Consider the following 25,102-nt stretch of genomic DNA (forward strand, 5'->3'; position numbering starts at 1 on the left):
GAACTGAACTATTGTCATAAACTCTCTACTGCAAAAAAAAATAAAGCAACTTTTAAGGTACTATGCATGGCGAGTAGTCAAATATGGTATGGTAGAAATTTCACTGGACTAGGAATCAACAGACCTTTGTGCTAGGCCTGTTTGTTTATGACTTTCAGTATGACCTTTCAGTAGATAGCTATGTGGCACAATGTTAGATTTAGGAAGACCTGAGTACAAATACTCTCCCAGACACTACTAGGTATGTAGCTAAAGTATGCTGTACTCTTACTGAATGCCAGCTCCTAGTGGCTCTTTGCAAGTCATTGCCAAATTTTTATGGAGAGCATTTATACCTCAAAAATTGGCAAATACTAATTTACTTCTAAGTCATATGAATATTAATCAGAGTTTGATTTATTGTTTTGTTAATTAAATTGATTTGTTGATTGGTGGCTTAAGAAAGTGATGGAGAAGATGCTAATAATGTAGATTAAACTTTAAAATGTGTCATATATACAGCTTTTCCCCCCCAGAAACCCAGTTGTAAAACATTTACCAGCATGCTCCAGTGGACAAAAATCACTTAACATTTCTCAGGCTCAGTTTCCTCATCTGCCAAATGGGAATAACAATAATATCTACCTCAAAAGATTGTTGTGAAGAACAAATGACATAACATAGATAAAACACTATGCAGACTTTAAAGGGCTGTATATATGTTAGCTATTATTAACTAAGTTACTTTGGGCCTCAGTTTTCTAATTTGTAAAATATTGGACCAAATGAAATAGTCTAAGGTCTTTTCCAGTACTAAGAGTCTCTAGTGTGTTATTCCGGCACACTTTATCTTAAAAAGTTTGTACACATGTTTATGAAAAAAGGAGAGTAGGAAAGCAGTGTGGCACAATGGTAGGACAGTTGACTTGAGTGAGGAAGACCTGAGTTCAAGTCCTGCCTAAAAACCCATATTGACTATATAATCCTGTATGTCACTTAATCTTGCAATGCTCCAGGCAACTCTAAAACTAGAGGTTGCAGAGAGGGTATTGATCTAAGGGAAAAGAATTTACTCCCTGAGAGTTCTCTGCCAGTGATTAAAATCCAAAAAACAAAGCATCAAAATGCATACATATTTCTTGTGATAATACCTATAAAATAAGTCAATATACCCAGACGAGGTCCTCTACTGTTTCTTTTAAAGTATATAAGGCAGTAATAATGTTTAATATTTAATCCCTTCTAGTTCTAAATCTACAATCCCAGAACTCTATAGCTTTTCAAATGGCGTTCTTAATTTACTTTTATTGCCTGATTAGAATCTGCAACCACTTGAAAAAATTGTTTGTTCATAATTGTTAAATGATTAACCTGTAAATGGTATAACTTTAAGTATTGAGACTAGTTCATAAGCCCCACAAAGCAATATCTCATACATGCAAAACATTTTCACTGTTTCGAAACAGTCAGTCCTTTGAAAAAGTAGCTTGTACAGCCATTCACTAACTTCAGCTTGAAGAAAGAGCGAAAATGACCTGAGACCAGGACAGTGATTTCACCTCAAACCATCGTATAAAAAGTTCAGTGGAGAGGTCTGACAGTGAACCTCTGGAGCTCAGGAGAGAGTCCAGCAAGTTCAAGACTCGCTCCAGAGGAGGTCAGAGAATGAGTCCTGCTCCAGCGGAAGGCCAGTTTCGTTAATGAAAGAAGGCTGTTTTTTGAAAACACAGAGTTGTGAGTAAAAAATCTTTACGAATCTAGAATTCTGAATTGGCAAGGAATTTGTTGCCAGTTTTAATAGCTAAAAAAATTAAAAATTAAAAAATGAAAAAAAAAAGCCAGTGTCTTGCCTGCACTTGGATGTTGTTTTCCTTTTCCTTTGCTCCATATTTTGGTGTTGTTCACTTCATTTATCTAATAAAGGAAAACAATTTTATGGACTTGAATGAGCAGCGTTACTGGGGTAATAGATATAGGGCAGGCCTTGGAGTCGGGATAACCTAGGTTCAAGTTCTGTCCCTGACACAAACTGGCTGTGTGATCCTGAACTTCTTGGTGCAACCCAAGCAACCTTCCAAGACTTATAAGTTATTGATTTGTGTGGATGGAGGGAGTTTCCTCACTGAGAGTTCTCTACATTGATGAAATTACAGTCTGACCCCCTAAAACTGGTCTTCAGTAAGTTTTGGGGGGGAGTTAAAGAGATAATTATGTATATTTTATTATATAATGTTTCTACATTTATAGATTTATAATTTCAAGGTTAAATGATATATGTTAAAAAGTGCTTTGAGAACCTTAAAGAGCTATTTAAATGCTAACTATGGCGAAGATGGTGATGATGATGATAGTGATGGTGAGGATTTCCTGGAGACTTCTTAGTTTCCTCTCCCAAGATCCTTACTGTTCCCTTCTGTCAGCTATGGCACTCTAAGTGGCCCCAAGGGCAAAGTCCAGGGAGGCCCTAAAAGCCATATCAGGATTTACCTTACTGCAGTAAGAGTGACAGGAATCTCCCTTATTTCCACAAACGCAGCTACAGGTGTGTTTCCCTTTATAAAATAAATACCCAACTGAACAAAATCATTTTTTTTCTCCAAAATAGCGGTTTGAAAATGTGCTAAGGGTAACTCACTATTGGAAGGAATTTTGTGATGAAATCTTTTGTATTAAGGATTTTTTTCCATAATTAAAATAATTGCCACTCCCTAACATCTATCAGTTGGAATCATTGTATATTAAGATTTCTTCGAAGAAATGAGTGTGCCAGTCTCTTACCCTCAGTAGGAAATAAAAGGTTACTTTAAAATGTTTGTTCAGCATAGTAGCCTCTGAGAATCTGACACCTTTGAAGTACTTCCATGTTTGATAGGGCCACTACTGGTAGATCCTGATCTGAGCAAGGCATTTAACAAAGTCTCTCATGATATCCTATGGGAAAGAGAGAAACTGAAACCTCATGATAGTACAGTTGTTACGTGGATTGAGAAGTGATGGAACCAAGAATTTTCATTAACAGATCAATGTGCCTGTGCAAGGAAGGTCTCTGTTGTACTGCCTCAGGTCTCAGGACTCAATTCTGTTCTATTATACATCTTTATCAATGACTTCATTGAAGACATTAGGATCATAGAATTGTGGATTTAGAGACAATGGAGCCTTTGAGGTTACCTAACCCAATTCCTTCTTTTCATAGTTAAGGACACTTTAGTTTAGAGAGGTTAAAGACTTGCTCTATCTCACACAAATGGTAACTGGCAAAGACCAGTTGTGAGCCCAGTTCTTCTTAACTCCAAATCTAGAACTGTTCCCACTGTTATCAATCTGTTGCCATGCTCATCATGTTTGCAGTTGACATGAAGTGTGGAGGGATGGACAATTGATCAGATGACACTACCAAGTTCCTAAAGAGTTTAACAGGATGGAACAACAGATTGATTCTAAAAGGATACTATTTAATAGGGATATATCTAAAGTCCTGTGCTTTGATTCAAAATATCAGTTGTACAAGTAGGGGAGATGTGGCTAGAACTTAGTTTTTAATGTACAAAAACTTTAAAACTTAAGTTACTAAAAGCTCAAAATGAATTAACAGTGTATAAAAACTAGTGAGATCTTAGACTACATCGATTATAAAGTTGAGAGCTAGATCCAGCATAGTCATATGGTATTCTACATATTAGACAAACTATATTTAGAATATTTCATCTTGGGTACCACATTTGAAGAATTTAATTGATAAGTTACACCATGTCCAGCCAGAAGTTGGCCAGTATGTTGAAGGAATTCAGAGCATGGCATATGAAGAAAGGCCAAGTACCTAAGCTTGAAGACTTGGGAAATATCTCATCAAAATATGTGAAAAGGAGAATAATATATGGAAAAAAACCCCACACTTCTGTGTGGCTTCACCCAGGTCTAGAAACAATGGGTAAACAAGATAGAAAAGCAGACTCTAGGACAACATAAGGAAGAACTTCCTAATAATTTGAGCTGTCTGAGTATGGAATAGGTGACTTTGGGACGTTGTAGGTTCCTTATGACTAGAAGTAACTGTGTAGAGTCCAGAAGGTTACTTTTTGATAGAGTTGTAGAGCAATAAGCATTAGTGGTGGGAGCCGGCCTCAACGATTCTTTTGGTCCCTTTCGGATGAAATATTCTGCAGTTCTAATATTCTCCACCTATTCTTTATATCTTCATGTTTATTGAGGAAAATATGTCAAATGTGATTTCAAGACTCAGAAAGAAATAGGGAAGAAAGAAGGCAATGATCTCTTTCTCTAAGTATTCTTTTCTTCAAACTATTATTTAAAGGACTGTGAATTCTGCTAGAATTAGGTTTTTGTTTAAAAACAAAAACAAGGGAAGATTGGAGGTGAGGAAAGCCACTATTGTTTTGTTCCTGTAGCAATAACATCCCAACTGTGTAAAGGCAGAATAAAGAATGAGAGAAACTTCAACTGTAGAATTTTCAATGTAAGAGGAACTTTAGAGGCAATCTTGTTCAACTCTGTCATTCTACATATGAAGAAAGTGAGGCCCAGAGATGTGAACTGATTTGCCCAAAGTAAAACAGTTGATTAGTGGTGAAGTGAGCCTGAAACTCAAGTAAGAGGACCAGTTATCCAGGAATAAAACTGATCTTACATATTGTCTATTCCAACCTCTTCATTTTGCTGATGAAGAAGCTAAGCCCCAGAAAGGTTAAGTCACTTGACTAAGGTCACCCAGGTAGAGAACAGAGCCAAGATCTTGAGATTCTTCTTTGAATAACACAACTTTCTGTACTTACTGAAAACATTACAGAATCTTTTGGGAGGGGGGGAAGAATTTCCTTCTGATATGTTCCACTAGATATACTATCACTCTACTATTTTTTATAAAAATCAAAATATCTTGAAAATACCACAAAACTGAATGTAACCCATTCAATTATCATTACATTCAAGATGACAATGTAGGCTGAATCCTAAATGAGCATGCTTGCTGGGAAGGAATTTTTGGTAAAAAGGAATTGTATAAATAGAAATTAAAATTACATTATGTAACAACTTAACAAAAGGAAGATTTAATTAATTTTATCCTTTTAGTTTTAGATGACCTGGACAATAAACTGGCTCAGGAACAAACCCTAAGTCCAGTGAATACAAGAAGATCGATCCACCATGGATTCCCAGCACAGATCCGTCCTTTTTACAACACTGGGAACAGAAATGACAATCTCATAGGGGGACATAGGAATAATTATGGTGAAACTTCAACTCCATCCATTTATGATATTCTAAGACCATCAACCCCTAGAGAAGGTTTTAAAACTTTCTCCTATAGAACAAAAACAATTTATGATAGATATGGTTCAAGAGAACACACAGTCTCACAAGAGGAATATGTGTACAAGACCTTTGGCAGTTCATCTCTGTGTTCTGATAGAGCACAGACATCAGCCTCTCCTACGTTAGGACATTTCACAGCAAGTAGCCTACATCTTCCATCCCACACTCAAAGGAAGTGTGTTTTTATACCAAGAAGTCATCAGCAGAGTCCACGGAGAACTCCTTTATCATCTATTGTATGGAACCAGACACATTCTCCTGTAGATATTCAGTACCAAGAAGGGTTTCTAGGGGCACAGTCCCCAATGGAAGTTGACCCTGTCAATCAGGATACATACCCCATCTGGCCTCAAGACGATAGGAGATATGAATATTACTGTTCTGGTAATGTATACCAAAATCTTAGGCCACATGCTCCCAAGGACAGAGTAACCAATCCTGAGTTATTTGAGAATTCTGAGAATATGCCATTCCACCAAAATGAAAACAAATTCTCAAGGTCATACTACTGGAACACCATTGGTCCTAGGAGGTTGCAAAAATTTGGAGGAAGTCCTTTTCAGAGCAAAAAAGAAGAGTCTCCAGCCTTGTCCAACTTCTACCATAGAAACAGAGAATTCATTCCTTCTGACAGAGACTTTGAAATGTTTTCAACTGATGTAAATGAGGGGTCAGCTGTCCATAGTAATAACATTCCTGCACCATCTCAACCCTGGAGAACAAATTTTTCCAGAAACCAAGAACAGTCAGTTCATAGGGAGTTTAATTTTCAAACATGTGTATTGGAGGACATGGAAGTCCAATCACAAGATAGTAGTAACCAAATAGCTTCAAATGAAAGACATGAACATTTGTACACACCTTCCAAGGATACAACAGGAAACAAATTCTGGATTGCTCCAGATATTTACTCCAGGAGTCAAGTCAGATCAAGTATGCTGGTAAGTCAACAGAAGTGGCCTTCAATAGAAGCAAATGCAAATTCGGAGACCAATTTACCTGAAACCACTCAGAATTTGTCATCCTCATCTCAGACTCCCCTGCCTTTACTTCCACATAGAACAGAAGCCCCTCAAAGCTCTGACTTCCAGAATGCTGCCACTACATTGTGGGACACCAAAGGGATTGCTCCTGATGAATCTGCCTCCCTTCCTTTAAGAAGCCAAATAGGACTTATTAAAACCAATGATGACTCTGTCACTGTTGCCAGAAACCAACCAAACACTTGTATCACTGAGATGAATCCTGAGAAAGACTTAACAACAGAATCTGTGTCAGAAAAAGTAAAGCAACTAAACAAGGTAGATGAGACAGGCCAGGCAGACAAAATGTCATCAATTGTTTCTCAATCAATGATTACTGAGACTACACCTAATTATCAGCATTCTCTTTCTGAGGATTCAGTCACCTGTTCCAGCAACAGATTTGTTTTTAATGCACCTGACTCCACAGGTTCAAAAAAGCCAACTGGAGTCTTTGGCAGAAGGGATATTTCCAAAATTTATATATCAAACAGAGATAAAGCAAATGCGCTTAAAAAACAAAAGGATTCTACCAAGGAAAGAAAACCAGATTCAGGAACTTCATTTCCTTTCTTTCAGGAAAACAGAACATCATTGTCTTTTCCCAAACAAAATCAAGGTTGTCAGCAAGAACCAGGCATAAACGATGTTGACATTATCAGCATTGAAAAGGAAGACAGCAAACTAGGAATTGCCAGTGATCAAAAAGCACAGTATCCAGGAGAGTCATTTCTTCTAGATGCTGAGGATGTGCAAGACATCAGGCTGCAAAATGCTTTGGTTCCTCCTACCAAATGCACCAAGTTTGCTGAAAATCATCATGTCCTATCAGACCATTCCCTAGAACCATTGCCAGATCATGGCCAAAGTCTTCCATCTTCTTTTTCTCCCAACAGTCCCTCTTTAGCTTCTTTAGGAACTCCCTCTGCTACTTCATTAAATTTCACATGTAATGTATTCCCAAAAGAGGAAATGTTCTCAAAGGAGAGTCTTCTGGGAAAAGATCCATCCCAAGGGGAAAGTGAAGAAAAGTCCTATTGTGATAACAAGGACCAAAGTAGTCAATTATCTCTCAGCTCTTCAGAAAACCAAGCTACCGGGGATATCCAGGTGCTTGATTATCACAAAGAGAAGAATGCTGCTAAATGCCATCCAAACCACCCTTTCAGTCTTGAGAGGGGGAAAGGGAAAATAAGGCGCCGGGTATCCTGTATCGAAAAGTTAAGCAAATCAGGAAATTTCTTGAGACAGGAGAGTAATGACAGTAACGACACAGGTCCTGTTCATGGAGATTACCAGTCTCTTGAGCCCCTTGACATTTATTGTACTTTCCCAAGAAAGTTGAGCAGTTTTCTAATCAATGACAATATAAGATCAGAAAACAAAATAAATGCCACCTCATTTAGGAAAGGGCCCCCTCCATTCCAAATAAAGAAGAACATGGCAGATCCACTAGAGAAATGCTTCTCAAACAAAAACAATTCCAATTCTTCTGAACCTGATGCAAAATGCCCTGAAGTAGATGTGAACTCTTCCCCTTTAAGGCCCATACCTGCAGAGATGATGACAAACATTAGAAACATAGCTTCTGCTGCTATTAGAAGAGGGCCCCCTCCATTCGAAATCAAAAGGACTATGTCCATGCCCTTCACTACATGTTCCTCAGACAGAAAAGATAAAAGTTATGACCTAGACACAGAACCATCTATTCTAACACCAAGACCAGAGGTGCTGTTCTCAGCTGCTCAGGAAAACAACCCATCAATTAATGATTATTCTTTACAACTAATTAGAGATCATCCTCATGCAAAAAGTTTTCAAGTCTACTCTGAAAATCACAGCAAAATGGCCTCTTCTCAAGAAGATGATTTTACAAATACATTTTCCCTCCCCGATGAAAAATATTTATCTTTTCCTCCAGATGGATCAGAAAAAAAAAGTGGAAAACCTCTACACAAATATAAGACAACAAGCACAGTCACTGTTTCTGGAGACGAAGACAATGTAAAATGTCTTGAGGTGGTTTCAATCTATTACACTTTACCACGGAAATCCAACAAAAAATTAGGTGACCTCCTTAAAAGTGACACACAAAGTACAAATGTCTCCCCAGAATCAGCTACAGAGGGGGATGCAGCATTCCCTTTTTCTCTGGTAAAGAAGCAACTCAATTCTTCCACACAATCATTACCAGGAACACCTATATCTCCACATGCAAAGGCATCTGTTAGCAGGACTCAGTGGAGAAAGCATTCCTTCTCACATGACACTGAAACAGCATCTCTTTTACAGTCACCACATAGTCCGTATACTGGGGCAGAGAAGCCCTCAGCAGAGACATTCCAGGAAAAGGCCTTTGGGTTTTCTCATATGGTTGAAGGTATTTCTCCTTGCAAGGAAGAAACAAAAGATTGTTCAGCTAAAACAATCTCAGATGATTTACAAAGCAAAGGTATGGATACCTTTTATTTCATTCCTGGACATCAAGAGGGACAAGAAAAATGGCTTACTCCCACCAGGCATACCTCTGTCTCACCAACAATGCTTCATGATAAACTTGTTAGAGAAGGAAAGCATGAAAATCCTGAACAATCTATTAAAGTATGTGAAAGAGAGAGTCCTGTCACCCAGACCCATTTGGGAGATAATGTTAGTGACAGTCCTTGCATAGGAGAAATCTTAGGGAAACATGGGCCTCATTACACAGATGTGATGTCTATTGGAAGTAGAAATTATCCCCATGAAGAAGTTAATGACAAAATAGACCCAGTACCTGGAACTATATCCTTTTATGATGACCTAAGAGAGTTACAGCCAGAAGCTGCTAATGGGAAACTTAAAACAGATGATCAGAAAATAATTGAAAAAACATATTCTGCTTTGCAAAGCAAAGACTTATCCCTCCCTTCCAACTCACTCAAACTTCAGCCTGGAGAGGTGAACCATAAAGGTCATCCTGACTTAGGAAGGTCACTGAGAGAAGCAAAGGAAGTATCTCAAGGAAGTGATGCAGATAAGGATTTAATTAGGTTGGATAAAGTAGGAGATGCCCAGAACACAAAGGTTAAAGAGAAAATGCAGGAACCGCCATGTGATCAATATTCACCTCCCAAAGTAATAAACGAAACTAAGTGTGACTTGGGTTGCACCAAAGAAAAAATCAATCTAGAGAAAAGAAAAAACAGAACTTCTGTTAAACAAAAACTGGCGGCTTTGTCCAAAGTCAGCAGAAAATTCTCAACAAAAGATATAAACTCCAGAAGGCACATTGCTACAATTTTCCCACAAGAGGAAGTCGATTTCAACACCAGTGGCTCACCTCTTAATACACCAGAGATGTCTCCACTTCCAGCTACACCCACCCCTGGGATCCCAGAATCCACACATGATCATGAAAAATCAGGTCCCAGTGCAACAGAGAGCTTTGCACTCCAAACAGCTGAAGTGAGTAAGACTGAGACCCCTCTCCAGACTCATTTAGATTCCATCAAGAAGCCCATCACATATGTAAGTGAGCAAAAAACAATCCCTAGCAGTTCCAAACCAAATAAGAACAAACTTAAAAATGTAACAGAATCACCACTGAGCAGCAAGAGCTCTGAAGATGAAATACTAGCAGAAAGAGGCAAATGCCCTCAAACTTTGGAAACAGGATATGAAACCATAGCCCAACCCATGCTTTCCAGCATGAGGACAGAAGATTTCTCTGATGATCTAAAGAGGCTGAGCCTTCAGTTCCCATCTGAGACTACTTATAAGACTTCTAAAGAAAGAATCCTGCCACCCAGCCCTCTGTCACAGCAAAAAAATATCTCACCCCAAGAATGGGAGCCTGATTCAAATCTCTATCGCTCCAAGAGTTTAAAAAACGTAAATGTACGTAGTCATCAGCAACAAATAAGTCAACCTCAGAAAATCCGTGAGCGCCACTTTTCTGCACGAACTTTTTCTGACAATACCCAGGACAGGTGGAAACTTGGGAATGAATTTCCTGTTCAAAGTGGGTATGGAAGGAGGTTCCGATCTTTTTCTGAGCTTTCTGCCTGTGATGAAAATGATACCTGGGCTGTGGGCAATGACAGGACTAGGGCCAGTGGTCCCAGATCTACAAGATCCATCTCCAGGCCAATTGACTATGGAATTTTTGGGAAAGAACAGCAGCTGGCTTTCTTGGAGAATGTAAAGAGGTCACTTACGGAAGGGAGGTTGTGGAGGCCAAATCTCCTTAAGAACCCTGGCTTCCTAACAGATGATGTGAGTCAACCTGTGCGTAGACCTGAGTCACTAACTTCCACTTCTCCTGATAGCAAAATCCCAAAAGATGGTTTGTCTCCCCGGGAGCGGCTTAACATCTATCAGGGTGAACTCGAGGTACGTTCAGAATCTGACACTGACACCACCACCGATGATGAGTACTATCTAGATGAAGCTGACAAGGAATCAGAACTCTGAGGCCTCTTTTCAATAAAGACAATAACTTCTTTTTAAATAACCAACGATTGTTCCTGAGAATCCAGAGTAAGTGTCTTTGTAAATAGCATTATTACTATGAGAGCATAAGGGCAAAAGACAGTTTGGGCAATCCTTATTCTGGAGCAACCTAATTCCCTATTTTTTTCTTCCACACCCATTACTCCCTGGATTCAGCATGAACAACCCTGGTTTCATTTGTTTGTTTGTTTGTTTGTTTGTTTTGCCTCTTAGAGATAAAATAAATATTTATTTTCATGTTTCTTCAGAAGGTTTCAAACATCCCTGCCTGTCCCCAGTAGGACTGCCATGGAGGGGAAGGCTGTCCTTAGCTCTCTTCATCTTCCCTACTTTTATCTCTGATTTAACTTCCAGTCTTGAACTTCTCCTTTTCCTTTTCCTTCAGTCTTTCTTCCCCAAAAGATTAACTTCGTTAATCACCCAGCACGGCTAATGTTCTACGCTCTTCATAAAGCCACTTAAAATGATATTGATGATGATAAGCTATTATTTCTCTCAAATAAGAAGATGAACAACATTCCATCACCACTTAAAGACCTTATTTTTATGCTTTAGGGTAAGGACATAAGATTAGGTTCTCTTTTTTTTCTTAAATTAACCTAATGTGGCCATAGGGTTGGAAGCCAGGAGAATGGAAGATGATTAAGCTGGTGACTTATATGTGAGAAACTGAATTCATTTAGGCAGATTAGGAGGTACAGCATTACTGGAGCAGATACTGTGCTCAGCTTGAAACCAGGAAGATTTAGTTCAAGTCTTGCCACGGATTCTAACTAAGTGTATGACCTTGGGCAAGTCACTTAATCTTTCCGAATTTCGGTTTCCTCATCTATAAAATGAGGATAACATTACTTTGTAGTACCTATCTCCCAGAGTTGTTGTGAAACTCAAATGAAGTAATGCATGTAAAGTGATTTACAAATTTTAAAGTTACTGTAGCAATATCAATTATCATGAAGAGTCATCTGAAAGTGAGTTAACGGAGTGAACCAAATGAGTTAATGAACAGGCCCAGGATGTGGGCCAGCTAGATTTGATGTTCTGATAGTGAATCAGCAGTAACATCTTTGTCTGTGAGAAACACTATTACCATGGCACCATGATAAGCAGGTATTTCTACCCTAAAACTGGTTTAACTTTGCTATAACCTCTTCAGTGACTTTAAAAAAATTCATTCTATTTCGAGTTTTCCATATTTGTGAAGTATTAGACTTTCCAAACTTTCCAAAGGGCACAGATCCAATTCACAAGTATTGAGAGAGAGCATCAGCCACATTCCTAAAATGCTGTCCATCTGAAGAAAAATTTCAGAAATCATACATCTTTATATATCTAGCTGGTGCTAAACCATCCAATTATTTTACTCAAGGACTTTCAAAGTCCTAACATTTTGATTTCTTTATAATTATTCACTTATGCTGGGGTAAGGTAGATAGATCCAAATAACTATGAAGGCCAATGCTAAGGCAAGGATGGTAGAGGTAAAGAAAGCTGTGGTTAAGATATTTTGATAGCTGTATCCAAGGAAGTCTATCTGAGGTCTCCTTAACTTGATGCTGGATTGGTCCTTGTTTATTAGGAACTCATATCATGAGAATAAATATGAAAATCATTTCATCCTGTTTCACAACTTCCTTTTACAGTCTTCTTTAATGATATGGGTTCTTTACGTTCTGTATCCACTTCTCTCCGCTCCTTATTTTCTCTCCTTGTCTGTTTTCATTCTTCTATCATCAAGGTAATGTTACTTATTGATAAAGTACTCAAAGATTCTAGGAAGATAGGATTATGAGAAGGAAGTGTGTTATTACTATTACGCCTCTTGTCTGGAAATACAGTACAGGCTATTTTGCCTCCTGTGTTCCTATGAAGCTCAGAATGGATGATGATAGAACAGTCACCACAAATTCTCTTTTTAACTTTCATTCATTTCATGAGTGTGAGATTTGGTGGCCCACTGAAGACTTGAAAACATGGCTAAACCATGTTGTTTTAAGTCCATGGAGCAGAGCACCAAGACTTTAAATTCAAGTGTTACCAGTACATATAATATTTATGAAAATTCATGTTTCTTTCAAGTTGTTATTTTTCTACTCCATTCCTCCCCACTTTCTGGTTACAAATCTATATAGAACGTTAAGAATAGTTTTTGGAATTGCAATATTCTATAGTTGAAAAACATGAGTTTTCTATGGCTGCTTTCCAAATTCTATGTCACTAAATGAGGCTGTCTCTACTATACACACAAAATGAAGTTAGGGATTTTGAAGCCTAGAGTGCCGCCAAAGTAGAAGATTTGGGGATTAAGTTTCTCTTGAGCCTGAATTCTCTGAATTCGTCATCTATGATCTAAATCTTGCCATAATTTCTGACTTTCAGCTTTATTATTTGCTGTGTTAACCTGGTTCAGAAGTCACAAAAACAGATTTATAGAAGGCACTATTCTCCTTTTCTCTTATATTTTATATAGCTAAAGTACTTCGTTAAAGAAGTATAGTCATTTTCTATGTATTTTAACATACAAACTACTGCTCTTTTAAAAACATGATCCTTTTTTGGTAAACATAATTTATATTAGTCCTTTTTATACTCCAAACTTGTTTTCTAAGAGATATTCCACATGAAAAAATAACTGTGTACAAAATAGATCTATCAAAAGGGAATGAACACTAATGTGTACAGTTGTAAAATACTGTTTTATGTAGATAGATAATGGACCGTTGGAGTCATGAGTCATAGGGTATATGGCTGTTTTAATACAGGCCTCATTTGGTTGCATTTTAGGGAAACTATTTTAAATGGGTCATTCAGTATTATAAGGCTATTGGTGGTTAATAAACCCATAACTCTAATAGGTTGTCTAATATGATAAGGAAATAGAATAGTCAATAGAAATTGAACGCAAACCTGCACTAAAGCTAGTAGTGGGAGAAAGTCAAACTTATCCTATGGTAACTTGGAAGTAAAAGTCTTAAATGAAGTAAATTATATCTAAATATATCTATATATTTTTATCATGCCATAGGATTAGAGAAAGAACTTATTAAGAATAGTAACATTGTTGCTTCACAATGGTAATTATATTTGAATGTATAGCCAGATCCCAATTAGTACAAATAACGAATCCCTTGAAGTGTTCACCTTATTAAAATTCGCACTGCATTTTTCCCATTGGGCTGGAACCAATGGCCATATTTTCACAGTTGTAATTTTAAATAGTGCAAATTTGAATACATGAGACCACTTCAGGGAATTCATTATTCCCACTAATTCTGACCCAAGCCATATATACCACGTACTTACAATTGTATATGTTTGTATATATGCATGTGTGTATAGCAGCTTTGTAAGTTTACATTGTCACTGAAGTTCAGAATGACTGATAATTGTATAACTTCTGAAACAAATAAGCCTTAATGCACTTTTTCTGAAACTTTTTCAAGTGGTCATTTACATGCAATTGCCTCTAAGCCTTTTCTCTGAATATATCAATGCTACAAAGAATAATTTAATATTAAAGAAATTTCTGTTTTCAAATAAATGGTCTAAACAGATTAGAGTGTTTTGTTTGGTTCTTATTTCCATACTGAACTAATGAAATTTGAATAACTTCAGGGAAAAAAAAAACCCCTCAAAATAGGTAATATTATTCAAATAACTGTTTCTGGTAACTTTGTATCCTACATATAGATAGATAGATAGATAGATAGATAGATAGATAGATAGATAGATAGATAGATAGATAGATATTTTGAATAAGAAGAGGTGCAATGTGGGTAATTTCAAAAAGAAATTGACTTGCCCCAGTGAGTAATTGGACAAGTTTAAGTGAGCTCTAGTACCTGAAACAGTGTCTGGTACATCGTAGGTGCTTAATAAGTATTACATAGAATTAAAGGGTCCTAGGTCTCTTGAAATGAAGAAAAAAGGTGATACAAATTGAACTTCAGTTCATTTATCTTCCAAAGTAACAGTTGTAATTCTAACACTGACTACTATGCCTACCTTTGCATTGCTTTCTCCTTTCATCCTTGTCAGTCTGCCCCTTCCCTCTAGCCCAGGCAGAATGATAAGAATACTTCTAGGGACATTTTCCATTTATTTAAATTAGACAAACATTTCTAAAACAGCTCATGAGTTCCAGGAATATGCTGCAAGGCACTAGTGATTCAAAGACAAAAATGAAGCCGCCTTTTACCCCATGATCTTATATTCTATGTTTCAGGGCCACTACCCCTCCATTATGAGAATCTGAGTGTGAATAACAGTCATCTAAACTTGTTATTAATACCTCACAAACTAAGTACAGTTAATTAAAGTGTTCTGTGAGTTTCGCAGGCTCTGACTTAATCCAGTTCTGTGCCTGAACTCTTACTGATGATGCTACAGACTGTATTAGGAAGCTGAATTATAATAGCTTTTCACGGAGATTTCAGAAGCTAGAAAACCAGTCTAGTAAAATGTATTAAAGTTGATGTAGTGAATTTTAACTCTCCAGGGTCACACACAAAAATATCTCCATGTATTAAAACACTTAGCTTTCTTCAAGTCTCAAGTTAAGCCCCATTTTCATTAATAGAACTTTTCTAATTCTTGGAGTTGTTAGTGCCCCTCCCCCTTCCATCACCATTTATTTATTTATTTTGCTTTTTATCATGTACTTACACATTTGTCTGTGTATGTGTACATGCCTCTACCTAGTAGATTGGAAGCTCCTTTGGATCAGGGACTGTCTTTTGTCTTTATATTCCTATATGTCCTTTATATTCCACCATCTGTATAGTGGCTGCTACACAACAGACTTTTAATAAATGGATTGGCTGGTTCTCAATCTGTGGTTATACAAGATGGAGATGATCATGGGTGGGGATCAGAAACATTTAGATGGGCATTATTGAAGTTTGATTTACTCTGTGGAACTCATCCAAGGCACTGCTGATACTCATGCTAAATAAAGGAAAATTCCAGAAAGGATTATTAAGATATGGGAAGAAACGGGTTGATATAAATTAGTTATTTTTAAATAAGAGGGCATTCAGATGAAGTTTCTTAGCTTTCATGGTGTGCTTCTGAAACACGGGGCTGTGGCTTCCTTGAGTATAAAGATTGTATGGAGACTAAACTTTGCTATCACTCAGAGCCAGTCAGTTCCCAGACCACTCTGCTATACAATTGTTTACCTCTAGCATTAGAAAATTTTTTGAAGCTCTATTCTCTCAGTACTCTATCTAAATTTTACATAGGGCACTTATAAAATGGACTTTATTATGTTTTCTAATGACTTTTTTTTGGTAACCACTATCCTAATTCAAGGCAAAGTTAGAAAGTAATTTTATGTATATGCCTACAATGCTGCCATTTATTTTTCCCAGTGGGAAAGAGATCTAATTCAAAAAGAATTGCTTAGCTTCTTCTGTGAAAGTTAAAGAACATTTATATCTAGCCAAGAATTCTAGCTTAAGGTAAAAAATGAATACCTTAGGCCTTTGTTAACAAGGATTTTTATGCAAAGTACCTCAGTATCTTTCTCAGAAATAATTTTTGACTGAAAAAATGTGCTAAAAATATGACTTAGTTCAAGTATGGCAGCTTTGCTGTGATTTGAAGCCATCTATGTTGTTTTTTAAATCAAGAGACAGGAGACCTAAGTTCTTGGTTCTCATTTGGCCACTCAATGTGAATAAGTCACTTTACTTTCCTGGTTCTCATTTTCCTCCTCTATAAATTTAAGATTAGACTGGATAATCTAAACTGCCGTTTATGCAGAGTATGAACAAATTAAATTTTATTAAATTCTTTTTAAGGCTGAATTTAGGGGTCAGTTCAATTCAACTGATACTTATTAAAGTCCTGTTATGTGCCAAATGGTAAAGATACAAAGATTTTTTTAAAACCCCACATGTCCACAAATTAGCCAAGAAATACAAAGGAACAGTCTTTTATAAAGTGATATCAATTAATCAAACAAGCATTATTCAAATGCCTATTTGCCTGCTATGCACTGTGCTAGACACTGGGGATACATAAAAGTGAGGTAGTCCTTGTTGTTCAGAATCATATATTCTAATAACAAGGGAAAATATTTTCGCAAATCAACACAGAATATGTACAAAATAAAAGCAAATAACTTTTAAAAATACAACCAACTGGAGACATCAGGAAAGACCTCTTAAAGCTGAACCCTGAAGAGAGGTAGCGGTTCCAGGAGGCAGAGATGAGGAGCAACATGGTCGGACAGGTATTTTGTGAATATCATGTGGAGAGGAAGGGATAGAAGCAGGAAACCAATCAGGGAACTATTACAATCGTCCAGGTGAGAAGCAATGAGGACCTGGAAAAGAATGAATGTGTGAATGGGAAGAAGAGGACAGATTTGAGAGTGTTGTATAGGTACGGCTACATGGGTGGGTGCAAAGTCGAAGATGACTCCTAGGCTTTAAACCTGAGTGAACAGAATAGGGAGGCCTTGACAGAAATAGGGATATTAGGAGGAAGGGTGGATTCAAAGGAAAAATACAATGGGTTCTGTTTTAAACATGTTGAATTTTTGATGTTTATGGGGCATCAGTTGGAACTGTCCCATAAGCAGTTGGAGAGGCAGGACTAAAGGTCAGGAAAGAGAAAAGATCTAGTTTGCTATATGGAAGAAAAGAGATAAACTTCTAGTTTGGAACATCTTCAAGGACCTCATGGAGGAGGCCAGATCTGAGTTAAGCCCCAAAGAAGGGAAATATACCAATAGATTGAGTGGAGGACAGGGGAAAAGGAATCAATTCTGGGGTGAGATGATGGTATGAACAAAAGGAAGCAGGAAAAAAACAGGATAATTTATATATAATACATATTATATATGTGTATATATATATATATATATATATAATGTTATATGAGGGGAACAATGAGAAGTCCAGTTTTGCTAAGACATAAAACATATGAAGAGAAATAGCATGAGTCCCTGTTGGAAAACCAGGTTGGAGACAGATTTTTTGAAAATCTTTTACTATCAATCTAAAGAGCCTGTACATTATTTTGGCATTTATCTAGTCCTAACTTCTCTCCTGACCTCCAGTTTCCCATTTCCAGGTATCTTGAGCTCAATGTCCTGTAGTAATTTTAAAACTCAAAAATCCAATACTGAACTCAAATCCTCTCATCTTCCTAATTTCCCTATTACTATCAAAGGCAACACTATTCCAGACATCCAAGTTCATCCTGGTGTCATCCTCAACTCCTCACTCTTACCATATACCCCCATATCCAATTAACTGCCAAGTCCTGTCTATTCTACCACTAAAACATCTCCCCTATACATGGTTTAACTGGAACAGTACATTAAAAACATTAGATAAGCAATGGTATAAAGGATATTTTGGAGTTGTTGTTTGACCTTCATTCTTGAAGAGGACCAAGACTTTGGGAAGGTGATTTCATGAATTTAAGTGAGGCAGAGCTCCTCCAGAGCCTTCTGGGTCCAGTAGCAAGACATAGATCAGGATGACTGGAGATGGCCCCAGATGCAATGGGAGACCTTGGCCTTTTTAAGCTTAGGCCTTTCGAAGGTCTCAGTTCATCTGAGTCAATGCCCATTTGGTGATTAAGGCTAGGTAAGAAAAGAGGCAAAGAATAGCCTCTTATATCTAGTCAAAAAAAAAAAAATCAGTCTTGGAGGAGTAGACCCTCAGGATTTTAGGCCAAAACAGACAAAATTGCTGTTTACACTCACTCTGAATCATCAAAGCCCAAATAATGAAATGACTCTCCACTAAACACAATGCTTATGTAATAATTTTGCCCTTGAAAAAAAACCACTCTTTTCTTCATCTTGTCTTACCTCTTCCATTTTTGTGTTTACGTAGTGTATAAGAATAAAGTCTTTGCTCTCTAAATGGAGAACCAGACTACTGATTTGAAAGCCTGAATAAGACAAAAATGATTATAAGTAAGACAATCCAGAAATTCTGGCAAGCTTTGTTTCACTGACATACCATCCTCTAAGTGTTACCAGTTGATGGTCTCAAGTCTTAGTAATCCTTATTGGTTACCTTAGAAGAATTATTATCTTTAAAAAAAATAATTTTCCTCTGAGGAATTTAAAGTCCTTTACATATACTATTAAGTTATATCAAGTTAAGTTATGGTCTGGGACTACCATAACTACTCATAACTGAAGAAATTCACTGGTTTCTTTTTCTTTTTCTGTGATAACTGAGGTACTTAACTTTGCCCCCAAGAGACTGAAGGAAGGAAGACCAGTTAGAAGAATACTATGATAGTCCTGGCAAGTTCTAGGGTAATTGCAGAAACATAAAAAATTGAGAAAAATTAATGCCTGGCTAGAATCCACAGAACTTAGCAAAGAATAGACTTAGGGGATTAGAAAATTGCCAAAGTTGACTACAAAGTTTGGAGCCTTGGCAGAGGATGGTAGTTCCATCAACAGGATCAGAAGTTAAGAGGAAGGGCAGAGTAAAAGAGTTCGGGTTTTGATGTGCTGAGTCTGAGGTGCTGGGTAGAACATTCAGGAAGTTGGAGCTGTAGTACTGAAAGTCTTGGAAAGGATTTAGGTCAGAGTAGAAAATTCAGAATCGTTCTACACAGAGGTAATTGTTGGGGATAGATGAGTTGAGTAATGGACAGAAAGAAGGGAGGGAAGAAGGCAAGGACAGAGCCTTGAATGATGACCATCTTAAAGTAGAAGGAAGCTGTCAAAAAGAGGGGGGTGTCATGAAAGAATATCTACAGGAAGGGATCATTATGACAGATTTTCTTGATTAAACCAAAAAAATTTATGCATCAAAAAGAGAGAAAGAAAAAGGAAGAAAAGAAGGAGGGAGGAAAGGAAGGAAGAAAGAAGGGAGGAAGGAAAAAAGGAAGGAAGGAAGGAAGGAAGGAAGGAAGGAAGGAAGGAAGGAAGGAAGGAAGGAAGGAAGGAAGGAAGGAAAGAAGGAAGGAAGCAAGGAAGGAAAAAAGAAAATTGTAGCAAGAGTCCAGACTTACTCTTCTAGGTCTAGGCCAGTTATATCTCCCCCTTAGGGATCTAGGGATATATCTAAGGAATCAGGAAAGTCTATGATGCCATTGGTTTAAGTCCCCATTCTTGTGTGTTCATTCCACTATTTGCCTCCTAGACATTAGTGCCACAGGTCCATTTAATAAATTATGTCAATTAGCCTTTACAAAGGGATATTGAATGAGAAAATATAGCAGGAACAGAAACACAAACATTTCCCCAGAACCTGGGAAAGATTGGGTTCAAATTTAATTAATTTTCTACATAGTATTCACCCCTCTAGGTTTACTTTCAAATTCAACATGAGCACAGGATGAATCCTTGTCTTAGGTACTGCTTGGATGGGCTCCTCAGGTCATTCCAGTGGGGCTTTGATGCTGAACTGGATGGTAAAAAAAAAAAAAATCCTGATATGGACTCTGCCCCTAGCCCTCCTAATGACTTGCTCTCCTAAATTTCTGGAGCTCCCAAAGTCATAGCCAGCTTTAATACACTTCATCTACAAACAGAAAGAAAAGACAGATGCAACAACAAGGTTATGTGCTCTCAGCTTCCTTGTGGCTCCAGGTGAGGGAGGGCCTGAGTCCCACAGCAGCTTGTGCTCTTTCTCTAATGCCAGAGAGTCTAAAAAGAATCAGAGCAAAGAGAGTCACCCTGGGTTACTACTGCCTTTTGAATGCACCTGAGTTCTGGCTTACATGGCCAACCAACATCTTATCATCTGGCTGGCAGACTAGAATCAGCCACAAAAAAGTCTATGGCTGATTATGAAGCAGGGCACTTCTATTCACTTTCCAAAAACAGGCTCCCCAGCCTCTTCCAAGTGGGGAAATGCATCATGCCTCCAATTTCAAGGAAAAAAATAGTAGATTGCCATAAATATTGTTCCCAAATTTTTGTACAGACCTCTAACTTCACTGGTATAGGGAACTCCTAGTGATGAAGATTAGAAAATGAAAGGTTAAATTGATTTGCCAAGGGTCACATAGCTAGTTTTTTTCAGAGGCAGGACTTGAATCTAGTTATTTCTGGCTTTGGAGTTGGCTTTCTATTATATCATGCTGTCTATGTCAAGTATGGCATAAAAACCTGACATTAAAAACATACAAAGCACTATTAAAAGTAAACACAGAAAATTACCAATCCTTAACTGATAAGAGGCCAAGGGATACGAAGGGCTTACAAAACAGAAACCACAAACTTCATAATCACTTGAAAAAAAGTTCAACCTCACTAATAATAAAGGAGATACAAATTAAAATAACTCTAAGATACCGATTTATAGCTAGCAGATTAGCAAAATTGGCAAAAATTCAAATGTTAGGTTCGAATAAAAACAGGTACATATGTATGGCTGGTGGAATTGAAAGCTAGTAGAATCTTTTTGGAAAGCTATTTGTGTACAATGTAAAAGTATCTATAATAAGCATACTCTATAATTCCATTGTTGAGAATATTTCATTAAAGAGTTATATGTTCAAAGAATTTTATAGGGGAATTACTTATGATTACAAAAAAGGAAAAGAAACTAGCAACAACCTAAATGCCCAGAATAAGAGAATTACTAAATAAATTGTGGTACATCAATGTAATATAATATGATAATGCAATTAAAAAGACAAATATGAGGAACATGAAATTTAGAAGAAATTTGCTGAAATAATGCAATTCAAAAGGGAAGAAACAGGAGAACAGAAGACATACTTACTAAGACTGTGAAAAAGGGAAAAATGGAAACTGACAAGGAATCTTAGAGAGACTTGAATCACAGAAAAGTTCTCATATTTTATGTATTAAAATTCATTTATTTAAAATGAAAATTGCAAAACAAGTTTATATTGATGCTTATTATCAGTGTTCCTCCCCTCCCAGAATTGCTTTGCATTTATTTATATGTGTGTGCGTACATTTCTCTGTGTGTGTATTTACTTATATGAGCACATGTTGTACCTCCTGTCTGTCAGGCATTATGCTAAGAGCTGAGGATTTAAAAAAGGCACAAAAGACAGTCCCTGCCCTTGAGGAGCGCACAACCTAATAGAGGAAATAAGCAAACTTATAAGTACAGTCAAGCTAAATGTAGGATTACATGAAATAATTAAAGGATGGAAGGCATTAGAATTAAGAGAGTTTCTTTAGGGTAGGAACAGGATTTTTTTTTTGTAGTTTGTGGGGTTTTTTTGTATCCCCTTCATTGTTTCTTTTGACTCCCATTATGCTCTGAAATGTAAAATATCTTAAAGTTTTGGTAATTCTCAAGAAGGTATCAGAACACTGATGAAGGGGCAGTATCTTTGAATTTTGTGAAGATTTTTTTGCTATCAAATCCCTGTAAGGTGTTTAATCAATGCCTGTTGTTTGATCTGTTCAGATTCATTTGCCTCCTGGTTTCTTTAATTTCACACTTAACCTTGGACTCTATTTTCCTAACTGTTCTTTGCATCTCATTTCTGCCTCAGCTTTACTCTGGGACTCAATTGCCTTCTTGCAACTTGTGCGACTGACTTTCCTGCTTTGAATGAACCATATCTTTCATGGACTGATCCTTTGCTGCTCCCACCTTTCCTGACCAGATCTGCCCAGACTTGCTGGCAATGCATCAGGTTAATCAATGACATGAAATTGGATGGCTGTAGTTCCAGTTTGCTATAGAAAACAATCCAAAAACAAACATTAGTGACCTTGGCAAAAGCAGTTTTAATAGAAAATGAAGCCAGATTCCAGGAGGTTGTGGTGAAAGTAAAGAAGTTCAGAATTAAGGCTTAAAAAAAGAGTTTAGCAGTGAAAAAAAAGTAAAGCAAATTTAAAGAAAGGAAGGCAGCTTGATACAGTAGACAGAACCTCACTGGGTCTCAGTTTCCTCACATGTAAAATGAGAGGGCTACACTAGATGGCCTCTCAGGTCCTTCCCAACTATAGACATGTAATCCTCTGAGGATCCCTTTGGGATAGGGAAGGTTGAGCATGTGTGTAGGGATCTGGGAAAATGAGCCAGTGTAGACAGAGATCAAAGAATCAAAAGGCATAAGGAATGATTGATAGGTTAAGTTCCTGGAAGAGATATCCCAGGATGAGATTACTGGCACAGCCTAAGAGGTTAGCCTTAGGAACTAGGAAAGATATATCTTGCCCTTGTGAAAATGAGGGGAAAGAAGTGAGGATATGTTAAGGTTTAAAGAAGTAAAAGAAGGGAGTGGAGAGAACTCAGGCCAGATAACTTGAGTGACTGAATCAAGTTCACAATTCAAGCATGCAGACATAGTGCCAGAAATATAATTGACACTTCAAAGCCATGACAACAATTCCAAGATTTAACATCACAATTCAAACTACAATTTATGACTAGTTTCTGTGATCAGAGCCAACACGTGTCAGAAACCTTTGCATAGCATTGAAAATAGGTCAGGTTAGATGTGTCTTGTTATTCTGGAAAGCAATTTGGAACTATGCCCAAAAAAAGTTACTTAGTTGTTCATGCCCTTTGATCAAGCAATACAATTACTGGTCTATGCCCTCAAAGAGATTAAAAAAAAAGGAAAGGGTCTTAATGTGTAAAAAAAAAAATATTTATTTATTCATTCATTCATTCAGCAGCTCTTTTAGTGATGGCAAAGAACTGGAAACTAAAATCTTCCTCAATTAGGGAAAGGTTGGACAAAATATGGAACATGAATGTAATGGAATACTATCATACAATTAGAAATGATGAATGGAACGGTTTCAGAAAAACCTGAGATTTGTATAAACTGATACAGAATGAAGTCAGCAGAACCAAGAGTACAATTTTTACTAAAACAACAACACTGAAAAACAATTTTGAAAGATTTAAGAACTCTGATCAATACAACCATCAACTATAACTCCAGAGGACCCATGATGAAGCATGTTCCTCAACTCCTGAAAGAAAAGTGATAAACTAAATATGCAGAATTAGACAAACATTTTTTGATATGGCCAATATGAGAATGTGTTATTTGAATATACTTTGTTACAACTGTTTTATTTTTCTTTCTTTTTTCTGGGCAGTGGAGAGGAAAGTAAATGCTTGTCAATTTGAAATTGCACAATAAGGTGACAAAGACTTTTCAAAAGAAAAAGGAAAATGAGTTGGGAAAACTGGAGGAAAAAAGTTAAAGTTTTGTCTGTAATCCTGTTGTACACTTAGAAAGACTGTTCAAATAAAATTCTTGCATGTTTCCCTGTGAGTATATGCTGGACTAAAAGGTATTCTCACTCAACCCATACTTCTAGAAGGCATCTGGATCAGATTTTGCTCAGCCTGGGAAGAAAGCATAATGACTAGAAAAGGGAGGAGTCTGACCACATGACTGGGGCAAAACAGAGACATTGTTCTAATTCTCCCACCTTTGGTTGGTTAGGCAGCCAGATGATGCAGTGGATAGAGAACCAGGCTTGAAATTTTAGGAAACTTGAGTTCAAATCTGGACTCAACCAGATGTGTGACCCTAGACAAGTTACTTAACTTTCGCCTGCCTCAATTTCCTTAATTGTAAAATGAAGATAATAAAAGCACCCAGCTCACAGGGTTGTTTTCAGGATCAAATCAGATAATATTTGTAAAGTGCTTTGCAAACCTCGATTGCCCCATCCTGGGTCATCTCCAGTCATCCTGGTGAATATCTGGTCACTGGATTCAGATGGCTCTGGAGGAGAAGCGGGGCTGGTGACCTGCACAGCCCTCCCTCACTCAAAAGAAAGTCAAGTGCAAGTCATGTCATCATTTCTCTGATGGCATGGTCTTCTTCAGCAACAAACGACGAACACCCCCCCCCCCCCCAAATACTAGCTATTATTTGTTTAGGGATTTGCTCTGGGCTTTTCTTGGTTGTTTTTTTTTTTTTAACTTTCTTTGTTTAAAGACGACAAGAATATACTCAACAAATACCAGGTGTTCGATTAAAAGCTTGTTTTAATTGAAAGGAACCTCCTGAATGGTTCTAACAATGGAGCTTGGACAGGCTAAAAAACAAAACAAAACAAAAAACCTCAACATCAAGAAGTCTTCCTCTTTTCTTTCTTCCACTAGTGCTCCCTCTCCCGCCCCCCAAAAGAGGGGACAGAGTGGTGAGGTGAGGAGAGTAAATGTGTTTAACCTGGTTTAAAAAAAAAAAGCCACCTGAAAACACTTTGATTTGCCGTTCCTCACGCCCTATTTCATCATCTCTGAGCCAGAGTCCAGGGCACAAAAGCGTGGGCTGAGCTTGCTCCTGACTGACCAAATAATTTACCAAAGTAACGTTCCCTT

The 25,102-nt window shown here is 37.4% G+C and overlaps 3 protein-coding genes across 4 annotated transcripts in view; all 3 read left to right on the plus strand.

Moving 5' to 3' along the window:
* Window positions 1–24,046, plus strand: EXPH5 (exophilin 5). Its single transcript, XM_072611185.1, has 2 exons — window positions 1–1,713; window positions 5,071–24,046. The coding sequence occupies exons 1-2, from the start codon at window positions 1,680–1,682 to the stop codon at window positions 10,785–10,787; spliced, it is 5,751 nt and encodes a 1,916-aa protein (XP_072467286.1). The 5' UTR covers window positions 1–1,679; the 3' UTR covers window positions 10,788–24,046.
* C5H11orf65 (chromosome 5 C11orf65 homolog) overlaps window positions 1–25,102 on the plus strand; it is a 154,748-nt gene that overhangs the window by 28,999 nt on the left and 100,647 nt on the right. The gene's annotated exons all lie outside the window — the stretch shown is intronic.
* The window catches only part of POGLUT3 (protein O-glucosyltransferase 3), a 47,308-nt gene continuing 39,258 nt past the window's right edge, over window positions 17,053–25,102 (plus strand). Inside the window, 1 exon segment of the mRNA XM_072615673.1 lies at window positions 17,053–17,064. Within this exon segment, the coding sequence (XP_072471774.1) occupies window positions 17,053–17,064 (12 nt within the window).

This window comes from Notamacropus eugenii, chromosome 5 (genome assembly GCF_028372415.1).
Source record: "Notamacropus eugenii isolate mMacEug1 chromosome 5, mMacEug1.pri_v2, whole genome shotgun sequence".
NCBI lineage: Eukaryota > Metazoa > Chordata > Mammalia > Diprotodontia > Macropodidae > Notamacropus > Notamacropus eugenii.

Coding starts and splice junctions, on each gene's coding strand:
- EXPH5 (XM_072611185.1), top strand. CDS start 1,680: ATGAAAGAAGGCTGTTTTTTGAAAACACAGAGTT. Junction 1,714..5,070: donor TTTTTTGAAAACACAGAGTT/GTGAGTAAAAAA, acceptor TTATCCTTTTAG/TTTTAGATGACCTGGACAAT.